At 49.4% G+C, this 12,357-nt stretch overlaps 1 protein-coding gene across 2 annotated transcripts in view; it reads left to right on the forward strand.

Moving 5' to 3' along the window:
* CLMN (calmin) overlaps positions 1-12,357 on the forward strand; it is a 117,119-nt gene that overhangs the window by 71,116 nt on the left and 33,646 nt on the right. The window contains exons 2-4 of one of the 2 annotated variants that reach the window (XM_059059312.2): positions 5,010-5,071; positions 8,431-8,526; positions 11,480-11,563. In XM_059059312.2, coding sequence (XP_058915295.1) covers positions 5,010-5,071; positions 8,431-8,526; positions 11,480-11,563 — 242 coding nt within the window. The remainder of the gene's footprint in view (positions 1-5,009; positions 5,072-8,430; positions 8,527-11,479; positions 11,564-12,357) is intronic. The other variant, XM_067027825.1, reaches the window with a different exon arrangement.

Here is a 12,357-nt window from a genome sequence, read left to right on the forward strand (position 1 = left end):
ACCAGGTGATGTCCCATTGCCATCTCTACTCTGCCCGAAGATGACCAAGGGACTGTGCCACTTGTCTCTTCCCGGCAAGACCCGGGTTCTTCAACTGTGTACTATCATAACCCCTGAGCTGGTTCCATTCAGATTCCCAGGCCCCAGCCCCAGAGAGTGTGACCCAGTAGGTCTTGGCTGGGGTGGAGGAATTAGCATTTTAACTGTCACCCTAGAAGCTCTTGATGTTAGGGATCCGTGGGCAGTGCTTTGACGAATACTGAGTCTTTAGGTGATCACGTTGCAGTTGTGTACATGAGCGCCCGCGTGCATTAACTCGGAGCCTGTTTGTGTGTGTGTGCGTGTGTGTGCGTGTAGTTCTAGGAGGATGGTCATTAAAATGGCCATACTGGTGATCTCTGGGTGTAATGATTTCAAGAGATTTGAGATATGTTTCTCTATGCTTTTCTTTCTTCCTTTCTTTCTTTCCCCCCTCCGTGCAGCTTGTGGGATCTTAGTTTCCCAGCCAGTGATCAAACCCGGGTCTACAGCAGTGAAAGTGCCAAGTCCTCACCACTGGACTGCTAGGGAATTCCCTCTCTATGCTTTTCTATATTTTAATTTTTTATGATGAATATATTATTTTCATCAACAGATAAAGCCGTCAAGGCTTCCCCATGGACGGGGAAGAACAGACTATTACAGAGGAAATATTGTATAGGAAGTAGGTTTGAGGGAAATGTGGACCTACGGAAAGACAGCCACAAATGTAAATGAGTCTGTTTTAACTCCCAGAGCTAGTGTTCCTTTTTCTGTGGCTTCCAACCCCTGAGCCTGCCATTGAGAAGGAAGGAATGTCACACCTCCTGTTTCCAAATTGCCTGTTCTAGGCAAAGCAGGAGCCAAAGTCATGCCTTGGAATTTGGGATGGTGGAGTTGAGCCAGAAAGGCTGGGCTGCCCCGTCTGTGTGTCCCTGGAGTCCCATGGCAGCCCCTCCTCCTCCACCGGACCTGGTGCTCAAGCACCCTGGCCGGCCAAGCAGAGCTGGGATGGCGATTTTCCAGCGCTGTTATTACTCCGTTGTTGCCCAGTAAACCCACACCAGGCCCCACAAACATTCTGCAAGAAGGCCAGACCTTTCCTGAGAAGTGGTTTCCTACACCTTTACAACGTGATAGGTGCCGTGGACAAAAGGGGCCGTTGGGTTTATGGAAACGATATAAAGTTTATAGAGCCTTGGCAGGGCCAGAAGTAGAAAAGGCCTGCGGGATGGGGGTGGGTATTTGGAAATGCAGAAGGCCCCGAAAGGGCAGCCCACCTTTGTGTGGAGACACCAGATAAAATACCCCAAGGGCGTGCGGCGTGCCCTGGGGCTGGGGGAAAGGTGGCCCTTCTGGAACAGCTGTCGGGAATGCCTTTCTGGCGGATCCCTTTTGATCTTCACAGCATTCCTGTCGGGGAGGCGCGGTTATCCCTATCCTGCAGAGGGGAGACTGAGGCAAAGGTATTTTGAAAGTTCTGACCTTCACCAAGGTCAGCGAATGGTCTAATTGTGTGTGGCTCTCAGGTGGGCCTTCTGGGGCAGGCTAAATTCTCGCATTCCCTCTCCTGTGTATTGAGCGGCATGTCCTAGTTTCAGGAACAGAACATATGGTCTCTGTACCCTATTTCTGTTTGGGACTCATCTGCTATTTGTGACCTAGTCTCACAGTCCCCTGGTGTCTTCAGTCTTCACCTTGCCCTCCTGTGGCTCCACTGTGCTCTTGAAGCTGATTTGTGCCTGGATTCAACCACTGGCCTTGGCTGGAATGGAAGTGAAGCCACCCAGAGGTTGGCTGTGGATCAGGGCAGGGCTAAAATGCTGGCTTTACCTTTCAGGATCCCTCTGTGTCCCCGTTCTATGGGGGGGATCATCTTAGGGCCCCCAGAGGAGTCCCCCGTGGAGTCTGAAATCACCTCCTCCCATCCCATCAGCTCTTGAAATTTCTAATTCATTTCTCCTTGTTTATGTGCCTTGAGGCATCCGTGTTTTCTCTCTCCTACTTGGCTGTGCATTCTTGGAGTGCAAGATTCCATGAATGCTTAATTCTTCATCTCTGATTTTGCCCACAGGGTTGGGCATAGTTCCCAGCGAGTAGTAATCATTGAGTAAGTATCAGCTGGGAGGCTGGCTGAATGGATGAATGGATGGATGGATGGATGGATGGACCGACGGACTAATGAGTGGGTGGATGGATGGTTGGATGGATGGACTAATGGGTGGGTGGGTGGATGGATGGATGGATGAACCAATGAGTGGGTGGATGGATGGATGGGTGGACCAATGAGTGGGTGGATGGATGGGTGGATGGACCAATGAGTGGGTGGATGGATGGATGGGTGGACTAGTGGGTGGGTGGATGGGTGAGTGGATGGACAGATAGATGGCTCAGTGGGCAGATAGATGAGGCATATGTAGACTAACAGACACCCACTTCCTATTTTACACCCACTTCCTCATTTGCACCCTTCTGCACAGTTAAACTAACAGCCTACGCCTGGTTCTCTTAGGCTTTCACTGAATGCACTTCTGTTTCAGGAGACAGACTTTGCTCTCTCTGAAGCCATATGGAGAAACCAGCCTGAGTGTTTGAATGTGTGTGTAAATACTTTACAATCCCCATAAACTTGTTTAAAGACAGGGTGGGGTGAAGGTATAAACTGGGGCAGCCTTTTGGGAGGGGAGTCTGGAAGTAGCTATTAAATTCTCAACTGTGCCCACTACTAAGAGCCAGCAGTTCCTCTTTTAGTCATCAGGCGTAAGAACTATAGTCACACGTTTGTGCACAGAGGCTCATGCCAGGTTGCCTGTGCCAGGGTGCTGGCTACTGCACTGCTCCACACAGTGAAAAACCAGAAATAGCCCATGTCCTTCAACAGCGGGACAGACACTAAACTATGGGAAGACCCACACTACGGAAAAAGCTGCAGAGGCAGAAAGCTCTCTCCCACCTTCTGGGAAGTTCTGGAACTCTGGAACTCATGGCCCTCAGCACATGCCCCCCTCCTGGCCTCGCTCCCATCAGCTTCTTTTCCTTCCTCCCTTCTCCAGCCCCCCATGAAAAACAGTTCACTAGAATGAGCTCTTTCATCCTGATGCCTACTAGCCAGTGACCTTCCCTGACGGAAAAAGAGGAAAATGAGAGAGAAGCAGTTATGTGCATAATTACTGTCTGCTGGCTCTTCAATTAAAAAGATTGAAAGGCACAATATTAAAATCTGATTTATGGGCACCACTATCTACCTAATAATGAGGCTGGGAGGAAAAAAAGAGCCACAGTCGCGAGAGAAAACCGTAGCCTTTTTTCCTCCGCCAACAGATAAATTGCCTCTCATTTTCTTATTGGTAAAGAAATATGAAATGGTTTTAAGCATATGTGATATGTTCTTTCAATATGTTGAAATCCAGAACTTAGTAATTTAGGAGTTGTCTGGCTCTGACATTTCCAGGGAGCTTCCTGAGAGGCGTAGCGTCTTGAACTGCAGGGGCTGCTACCATGGTCCCCGGGGCGCCCAGACCCAGGCACTGGCACCACGGCCTATCACGGAAACTCCTTCCGGGTCCCCGGGCACCAAGCCAGCTGATGCCACAGAGCCCAGGAGCGACTGGGGAAAGCACAGACTCTAGTTCCAAGTCCTAATTTTGTGGCTTATTAGCTCTTGGATCCTCAGTTTCCTCATCTGTAACATAAGAACAATACCCTTACTAATTGCGTGACGCTGGGCAAGTGCCCCAGTTTTCCCATCTTGAAAGTCCCTCCCTGCAAGGGTTGTAGGAAGGATTAAATCAGTGAATGCATGTAAAGTGCTTAGATGGGTACCTGCCACATAGCGGGTGTTCGGTAAATATTTTTTAAACCATTATCATTACTACTGCAGATGCCTTTGTCGTAATTTTTGGAAGAGATGGAATTCAAAGCCAAGCCTTCCATTTCCAGGGAGCTGGCTGAGGAGGGGCAGACAGACAGATGCTCAGCTCTGTCTCTCTCCAACTGATGTCCGGGGCAAGTCAGGGTACCTCTCTGAGCCCCATTTTGTTCAACTATAAAATACTAGTTTCTACTTCGCAGGTGGTATTGTCAGGATTAACGATGATTGGAAACAAAGTGTCCAGGACATAATTAGTGCTAGGTAGATAGATGGCAATAACTCTTGAAAAGGAAAGACTTTTCCTCCTAAGGAACCTGTTTGGGAAATTCTGTCCTGTGGGAGAAGGGGTCTGTGTCTGGTTGGCGTCCTTCCTGCTCACTGGGGCTCTGCAGAACTCTCCCCTCCGGGGCTGGAGGGGGCACAAAGTATTCCCTGGCTCTAAAAATAATTGCTACAAAGAAAAAAAGAATGAGCAGCTATTGTGCCAGGAACCCCGTTGAGCTTGACCTGCAGGATCGCAGGTCAGTCTTACGGCAGCCTAGAAGTGGGCTGTCACTCATGTATCTTCATGGGGAAGATCAGATATGGGGATAGGCGACCAGCCCAAGGACACAAAGCTGGGAGGTGACCAGGCTAAGAGTCCACGCCAGGACTGTCAAATTCTTTCCACCACACATTCCCGAGCCCCCTCCCGATTCCTAATCACTGACCTCCCCTCCTTTCCTCCATGCCAGCTCCTCTGACCCATCACCACCGCCAGGCAGGTGTGTGGCAGCATCACCTCGTTTTTTAAACTTCTCTCTTCCCACCAGTGCTTCTTATGCTGGAGAGTCAAATGCCCAAATGCTCACGTTAGCTCGTGCATAAGATTTTGTTCTGTGTGTCTGAATTCGTGGGTCTTTAATCTATTTAAGATGCTCAGGGTTGGGCTGGAGAAAATGGATTCTAGGTGCTCCCCAGCCCCTTGCCAGCCTCCTCCTGGGAAGGTCTCCATCCCTATATGGGACCTCCGGGGCTCCTCATCCTGCAGAGATTCCATAGACTCTCCCCGTGGGAAGAGGAGGGTGGGATTTTGCATGTACTTCTTTGCACCCAGCTAACGGCACTTCTTTGTTTTCAGTTGAGAGGGAGAATGTGCAGAAGCGAACTTTTACTCGATGGATAAATCTCCATCTGGAGAAGGTAAGCAGGGCACTCGGCTTGTTGTTAAGTGATGGATTCCTCCATAACTGAGTGTATTCTCATTGCCAAGCGTCAAGCTCGGTGCTGGGAACGGGAAAGTAAGTAAGACATGGGGTTCTGACCTGCTGGGGTTATCAGTCTAGCTGGGGAAGGAGAGGGTCCATCTTTAAATAGGAATCGCTGAGCCAAAGTTAGGAAACATTCGCTGTTGAACAACCCAAACATGGAGCTGGGGGGATCTCGACCTCTAGTCTGGGGTGGTCAGGGAGGCTCTCGTGAAGACCCATTTATAGGTATTTGGGTTGATTCAAGCAAAAACTCCTCAGACCTTTTAACCAAGCCAGATGCCCTGGTTCATCACGTAATGCTGCTATTGGTCACAATATTATCTGCTTGTTTGGGTGCATCGAGCACACATCTCCTTTAATCCTCAAGACAACCCTCCTTACCCCGCACCCCATCCTGTTACGAATGAGGAAACAGAAGCCTGGAGACGTTGAATCGCTTCTCTGCAATCCCACGACCGAGAAGAAAGCTCTTCCCGTGGCTTCTCCTGCATATTCCACTTCGTGACCCCTCTTCTCCCCTTTTTCTTTTTTTGCTAACATACTCTGGCCAAGCAACATGGAAGCACATTTTGTCTGCCGGCTTCTCAGGCACACAAACCCTAAAACAAAAGCAGGTGAACCAGACACAAGGATGAGCAGCGGAGAAGGGGCAGGATGTGAAATGGATAAATAAACAGCTCGGGGGAGGAGAAATCCGAACCCTCCTCACCACTAGGTTCCCCCACCCCCACCCCCATCCCCCCACCGACAGAGAACATTCTCAATTGCCCCGGGGTTGGGGGAGGAGAGATTATTTTTCTTATTATAAGAAAGCTGGTTTATCAGGATTCATTTTACTCACTTCACATCTTCTTAAATTCCACTATCTGGTTGTCCAAATAGACCCAGCCAGTACTCTCATGTCTTTCAAAGCTGGTGGTATTCAAGTATCCTACTTCAGTGAGTTTAATACCTATATTTTCTTCTCTCCTCTCCTCTTAAAAGGCACAAGAGTAATATTAACTGCCCTTAGAGTTAACCCCAAAGAAAGGTTCTTAGAGGAAATCACTGAAATGATTAGAAAGCAGAGAAAATAAATGTGGTTTTTTAGGAAGTGGAGCTCTTGACCGAAATTTTAATTCATGTAGCGTAAACTTTAGGCCTAAAATATTTCCCGAGCAGCCGCTTGACCACCCACACTTCTATTCCCCACCTGTAGAACAGGTTACGCTCGACCCAGGAGGCTCCTGGACTCTTCAGGGCAAAGTCTCTCTATATCATGGATGAAGCGTTATAAATCACTCGCCCGTTGTTTTGACTATTGGTGCATTTTCGGTAGTGCTCACACAATGAAGTGTTATTTTTGGAAAATAAAGGAAAACTGTCCCCCAAATCTGAGTTCACTGAACTCCTAAATTAATGCCTGATGTGTATCAGGGTAGCTGGAAATTCCTCCTGGCAGACGGAGTTTAGCCATAGTGTGTTTCTTTCTTTCTTTTAATTAAAAAATAAATACAGAAAAGTACAGAGGGTAATAGAGCAAATACCCTCGCACTCACTCCCCCCCACTCCCCCCAAACGAACCTCTGTTAGCATTGATCGCATCCAGAATTTTCTCCGTGGCCATGCTTCTTTCTGCTTCCTTTTTGGGGGCAGGTGGGTAGCACCCACTCTACAGATAAATCAGATAGCACCTAAAACTGATTCGTAATCAACAGGGCAAAATTCACAGCCATGTTTCCAACCTTGAGACTTTCAAGAACAGCTTTTCATGTAAAGGAAACCCAGGACCTCCTTGCGGGAGTGAGCTTAACTGCAATTTGAAGGCTGTCAGAAATATTTACGGGGTCTCTGGCTTCTGGAAAAATTCCTTAATTTACCCAAGGAGTTAGATCATGAAGAAACCCCCGGCGGTGCTGTTTGCTCGGCCAGTCTCGTGAAGCCCACGGAACGTCTGGGGCCTCGAGGAGTATTTTCACTGGAGTGGGTTCAATTTCTCCTCCTGCCGTCTTGCAGATGGAGGCCGGCCAAGGCCCCGCTCGCTGCTGCCGGGCTGAGGCTCTTACAGACACTGTCAATGGAAATTATTCTCCAGGTTCAGCTCAAAAGCAAGGTTTGGCCACGGTCGGGGCTGCTAACTGGAAGTTTTGTGAGTTCATCTATCAGGGGCTGTTTTGTTCGGGTCTTGCGTTTCTGCCCCGCGTTAACAGGAATAACATTTCCCTGAGAGTCTTGGTAACCTGATACCGTCATGCTCCGCGTGGAATGTTCTGCAGAGCGGTGGGGAGTTTGCAAAGAAAATAATTTGCCTTTGGGTTCAAAGTCGCGGTGGCCCTTGAAGCAAAGCCCTTTTCTGTGCACCTGTGGGTGGAATTGCCCGGTATTTTGACTAACTGGGAGTCAGGGGGCTCGTATAAGAGGGAAGGAAATGCCACCTCCCGAATCAGAAAAGAAAACATGGGCCCTCCAAGGCTTTCACGGGGAGGAGGCCTTCCCAGAGGAAAGGGTGCCTGGGCCACAGCTCCAAGATTTCCCTGGCTCTCTGACTGGTGACAGCCGCCATTTCTGTCCCCTAATTAATCCGGTCTCCTGTGGGAACACCCCCTTTCGCTGTCCCCAAGAGCAGTAAATGTTCTAATGCTTCCAAATGCCCCAATACCAGAAAGTAAATAGAATTTATGTCGGGGGGTGAATTAAAAATGCAGGTCCTGGACCCTGTCCCCCAAGATTCAATAAATCCTAACCATCCTGCGTCAAAGGAGTTTTCATCAAGCTTGTTTAGTCAGCAGAAACCTTTCTTTAAGCAAAGTCTTCCTGGAACCCTAAATAAAGGCCAGTAAGAGCTATGGAAGGGAGTGCCGAGAATCAGCCTCCTCCGGGACCCCCCTGCCCCCACAGGGCTCCCTGAAGTGCTCTGCTGGAGCTGTGTTCCGGGAAGCACAGTTTGGAAATGCCTGCGCTGGGACATCTGCCCAACAAGTTCCAGCCGGCCCCGCGGACCCCAGGCCACACCCAGCCAAACTCTTGGTGGACACAACACAGGTCCCTCAGACCTCCCCCCAGGTCAGAGAGGAAAGCAGGGGGCTTCTGACTTTTTCCGCCCAGAGCCTCCTCCCCAGCTCCCCAGCTCACCCAGTGCCCACGGGCCACCTCCAGGGAGAGGGGATCGCTATCTCCTTGGATGGGTCCTGTTGCCTGTAGGCACATCTGGTTGTCCGGAAGTTTTTTCTCCAGTGAAACCTGCAGTTCTGAAATTGTTTTGCGGCTTACACAGATCACTAATCGGCTACTTTCCTTCCCCCTCTTCCACAGTGCAACCCACCTCTAGAAGTTAAAGATTTATTCGTTGATATACAAGATGGCAAAATCCTAATGGCTTTGTTAGAAGTCCTGTCTGGGCGAAATCTGGTACGTATGCTCCAGAAGGGTTAGGAAGGAGTAAAAATGCAAAGGAAAACATTGCCAAAGGGTTCTTTTCTGTACAGATCTATGTGTGTGTACATATACCTGGCTATCCATAAATCCTTTGACGGGAAACCTGGGAGGGTGACATTCCTTTCTTGGTGACTAAGACTGATACAGTCATGTGTAACTAAGCAAATACACTTTAGCAAGTAAAGAAATAAATGCCCCATGTTTTTTTAAATTTTTTTTAAGCAAATCATTTTGTGTGTGTGTGTGTGTGTGTGTGTGTGTGTGTGTGTGTGGTACGCGGGCCTCTCACTGTTGTGGCTTCTCCCGTTGTGGAGCACAGGCTCCGGACGCGCAGGCTCAGCGGCCATGGCTCACGGGCCCAGCCGCTCCGCGGCATGTGGGATCTTCCCAGACCGGGGCACGAACTCGTGTCCCCTGCATCGGCAGGCGGACTCGCAACCACTGCGCCACCAGGGAGGCCCGCCCCATGTTTTCTGTGAGTCCATAGCTAAGGATCATGACTGAATCATGACAGTTTAGCTGGCCAGCCATGAAATTACCTAGAATGAGAGCTAAGAGTCAGGAAGATGGAGAAGAAAGGCATCTTATCAGCCAAAATCTATAATCCACCCCGAGGCTAAAACTAGATACACAGAATTCTAGAACCTTCTTGTGAGTATGACCAAAATTGAATTGAACCAGCTGATCTTGGGGTTCCTTCCACTTTGGATCTTCACCAGAGCTCCCCGTGTTGCCTGTATCTGCTGTATATAGGTCGGTCCTCTCTCCCCAGTTCACAGAGCAGGGTTTAACAGCTTCCACACTGTTGGCATTTCGGCTGGGGTAGTTCTTTGTCATGGGGGCACTGACCTGGGCATTGCAGGATGTGTAACAGCAAGCATCCTTGGGTCTCTATCCACTGGATGCCAGTGGTACCCCCAGGTGTGACAACCAAAAATGTCCCCAGGCGCTGCCAGAGGCTCCTTGAGGAGGCACAGTGATCCGGTCAGAGTACCAGTGGTGTCAACTTTGAGAAACCGGCTCTAGAGTCCAGTGTTTGATTTGGCTCAAGTGACCCAGCATGGCTGATACAAAAGTGCCGTGATGGGGTATAGCTCAGCCCGTGTGGACCTCTCTGGATTTGTTCTTTTTTTAAAATAAATTTATTTATTTTATCTTTGGCTGCATTGGGTGTTCGTTGCTGCGTGGTGCGCGGGCTTTTCGCTGTGGTGGCTTCTCTTGTTGCGGAGCGCAGGCTCAGTTGCTCCGCAGCATGTGGCATCTTCCCGGACCAGGACCTGAACCACGTCCCCTGCATCGGCAGGCAGATTCTTAACCACTGCACCACCAGGGAAGCCCATCTGGATTTGTTCTTAACTGTAGCTTTAAAGTCAAGAGCCCCTACTTCTGTTCTCAGGTCTAATGTGGCTGGAGTCTTGTCACACCCCTTCCTTGCCTTTGCTTCCCCAATAGCCTCCCCACCCCACCGCAGGGGGGCTGTGCAAAGTGATACTGTGAATTCTAATGAAGGGCAAAGCCACTGCAGTAAAAGGAGTACAGTAAGTCCCCTACATATGAATGAGTTCCATTCCGAGAGAGTGTGTGTAAGTCCAGTTTATTCATAAGTCCGACAAAGTTAGCCTAGGTACCCATCTAACACAGTCGGCTATATACCACTGCTTTTAGGCTCGCTTTCAGACATCCTGGGCTTGAAACAAAGATACTGTACTACTGTACTCTATACAGTACTGTACGGTAAAGTACACAAAAGCACAACCACTTGTAGAGGATGCATACACGTGGCAATGTACGCCAGACACGTGAACTAACTTACGTGAGTGGACGTGCAAACGCACATTCGCATCTCCGAAAGTTCACAGCTTGAAGGTTCGTATGCAGGGGACTTACTGTATTTGGTTTCTTTGCACATCTCACGATGGGCTGGCTGCATAGTCTCGAATAGGCTTCCTGAAAAAGCGCATTGTAGCCCCTCGTTCTGTGTTCCCAGCAGCCCAGGCTCCCACTTTGTTGCCAGGGCACTGGTCAGGAGCTACCATGTCCTTGCGGGGTCTCTGTTGGGAATCTTTGATCCTGGAACCCAGCCAAGAACATCCAAGACCTCACCTATTAGCTTGCCTGGCAGTTCCCACCATGTGGAAGTGATACCCACTGGCCTGCCTTGTTAGTGTAAAGCACGCACCTGAAGGAGCGGGGATGGACTTCAGTTTCAGGATGAGTTTCCTCTGCTCGTCTTCCTAGTGGGTTCGACTAGCATTGTCAGAGTTTTTGCTTCTGCAAACACCTTTCTCTCTCTGTCTCTCTCTGTCTCTCTCTCTGTTTCTCTGTGTCTGTCTCTGTCTCTCTGTTCTCTGTCTCTCTCTGTTTCTGTCTCCGTCTGTGTGTCTGTCTCTGTCTGTCTGTCTGTCTCTCTTTCTGACCTGGGAAAAATGTCCACAAAACTCTTGGCCAGAAAACAGAAACATCTGCGGCCGCCAGGGAGGGCTTACCGGATGATTTAGCAGCTGTGGGTGACACTCCCGGCTGATGCTTTCTGCCCTGACAAAAAGCATCAGTGCCGTGAGAAGAACATGTCACCGACAGTCTCTGGAGGAGGGAAGGAGTATCAAAAGCCAGGAGCTCGGTCAGAGAGAAAAATGTGACAAGTCTGCCCCTTGTTTAACCCCTGGGTTCCCCTCCTTCACCAACTCGAGTGAGTTTGGTCCCAGGAATCATAAATAAGGTGACCGTCGGGGGAGCCTGAGGGCACTGTTGTGTGTCCTGAGGCCCCGTGCCCGGCTTTGGATGTGGTCCGTGTGGGCTCTGCTATGAGCCCCAACCTTCTCTTGAGACTAATGTGAAAAAGGTAAAGGAAAAGACAAGCACAACCGCTGGGGACTGAGTGCCTGTCTTGGCTTAACTGCTTGTTTTGTTCTGGTTTGTGTTACAGCTGCACGAATACAAATCCTCATCCCATCGTATTTTTCGGTTGAACAACATAGCAAAAGCGCTTACGTTTTTGGAAGATAGCAATGTAAGTATTTGAAACACATCTTGTTAACACAGACTTCCCTGTGACAAAAAGGACATAAATTGAAGTTTAATGCTGGTCACGAGAGATGCGGGCAGAGGGCACCCTGCTGAGCTGCTCGAGTGAAACTAAGTTGAAATGTAACAGAACTCACGAAGCTAATCCATCAGCCGGAGATGCAGTCCCTGACTCCCCGCCCGCCCCTCCGTCCCCACCAGGCTCTCAGATGTTCAGAATTTAGTTGACATTTTCTTTTTCATTTTGGGGGATAAGAGCATGTCAGGGTGTAAAACTTTTTTTTCTTAGAACTCAGAATATGGGAAAAGCAAGGAGGAAAAGGGGGCCAAATGAGCCGGGGGAAAATTACATAATTCTGTCCCCTTTGCTATAACTTTCTTGACTTAAATTAGCCTTTTTTGTGTTTTGAACTCTGCTTCGTGTCCTTCAAAACTGGGAAGGAATGGCCCTAGAGGGATGAAGTTTCCAAAGTTCCCCTTTCATTAAGTTTCACCAGTTAATGACCACGTGGGTCGCTGCACTGGGAGGGGGAGGGGCCGTGCAGTGGTGCCGGCACCTAGCAGCCCTGGGGTTCATCCCAGCCCTGATTCCTCAGTCTTCCAAGTCATTCTGTGACCCCTTGGCATCCTTTCAACACATTCCTTTTCTGCTTAAGTCAGCCCAGATCAGATCCTGTTGCTTACCATCAGGAACCCCAAACGAATGGCACTTTGTGATGATGTTCTACTGTACATGCCGATGTGTCGGGCAAGCTGAGGGCCTTTTGCTGCACTGTCCCC

This window comes from Kogia breviceps, chromosome 3 (assembly GCF_026419965.1).
Source record: "Kogia breviceps isolate mKogBre1 chromosome 3, mKogBre1 haplotype 1, whole genome shotgun sequence".
NCBI lineage: Eukaryota > Metazoa > Chordata > Mammalia > Artiodactyla > Physeteridae > Kogia > Kogia breviceps.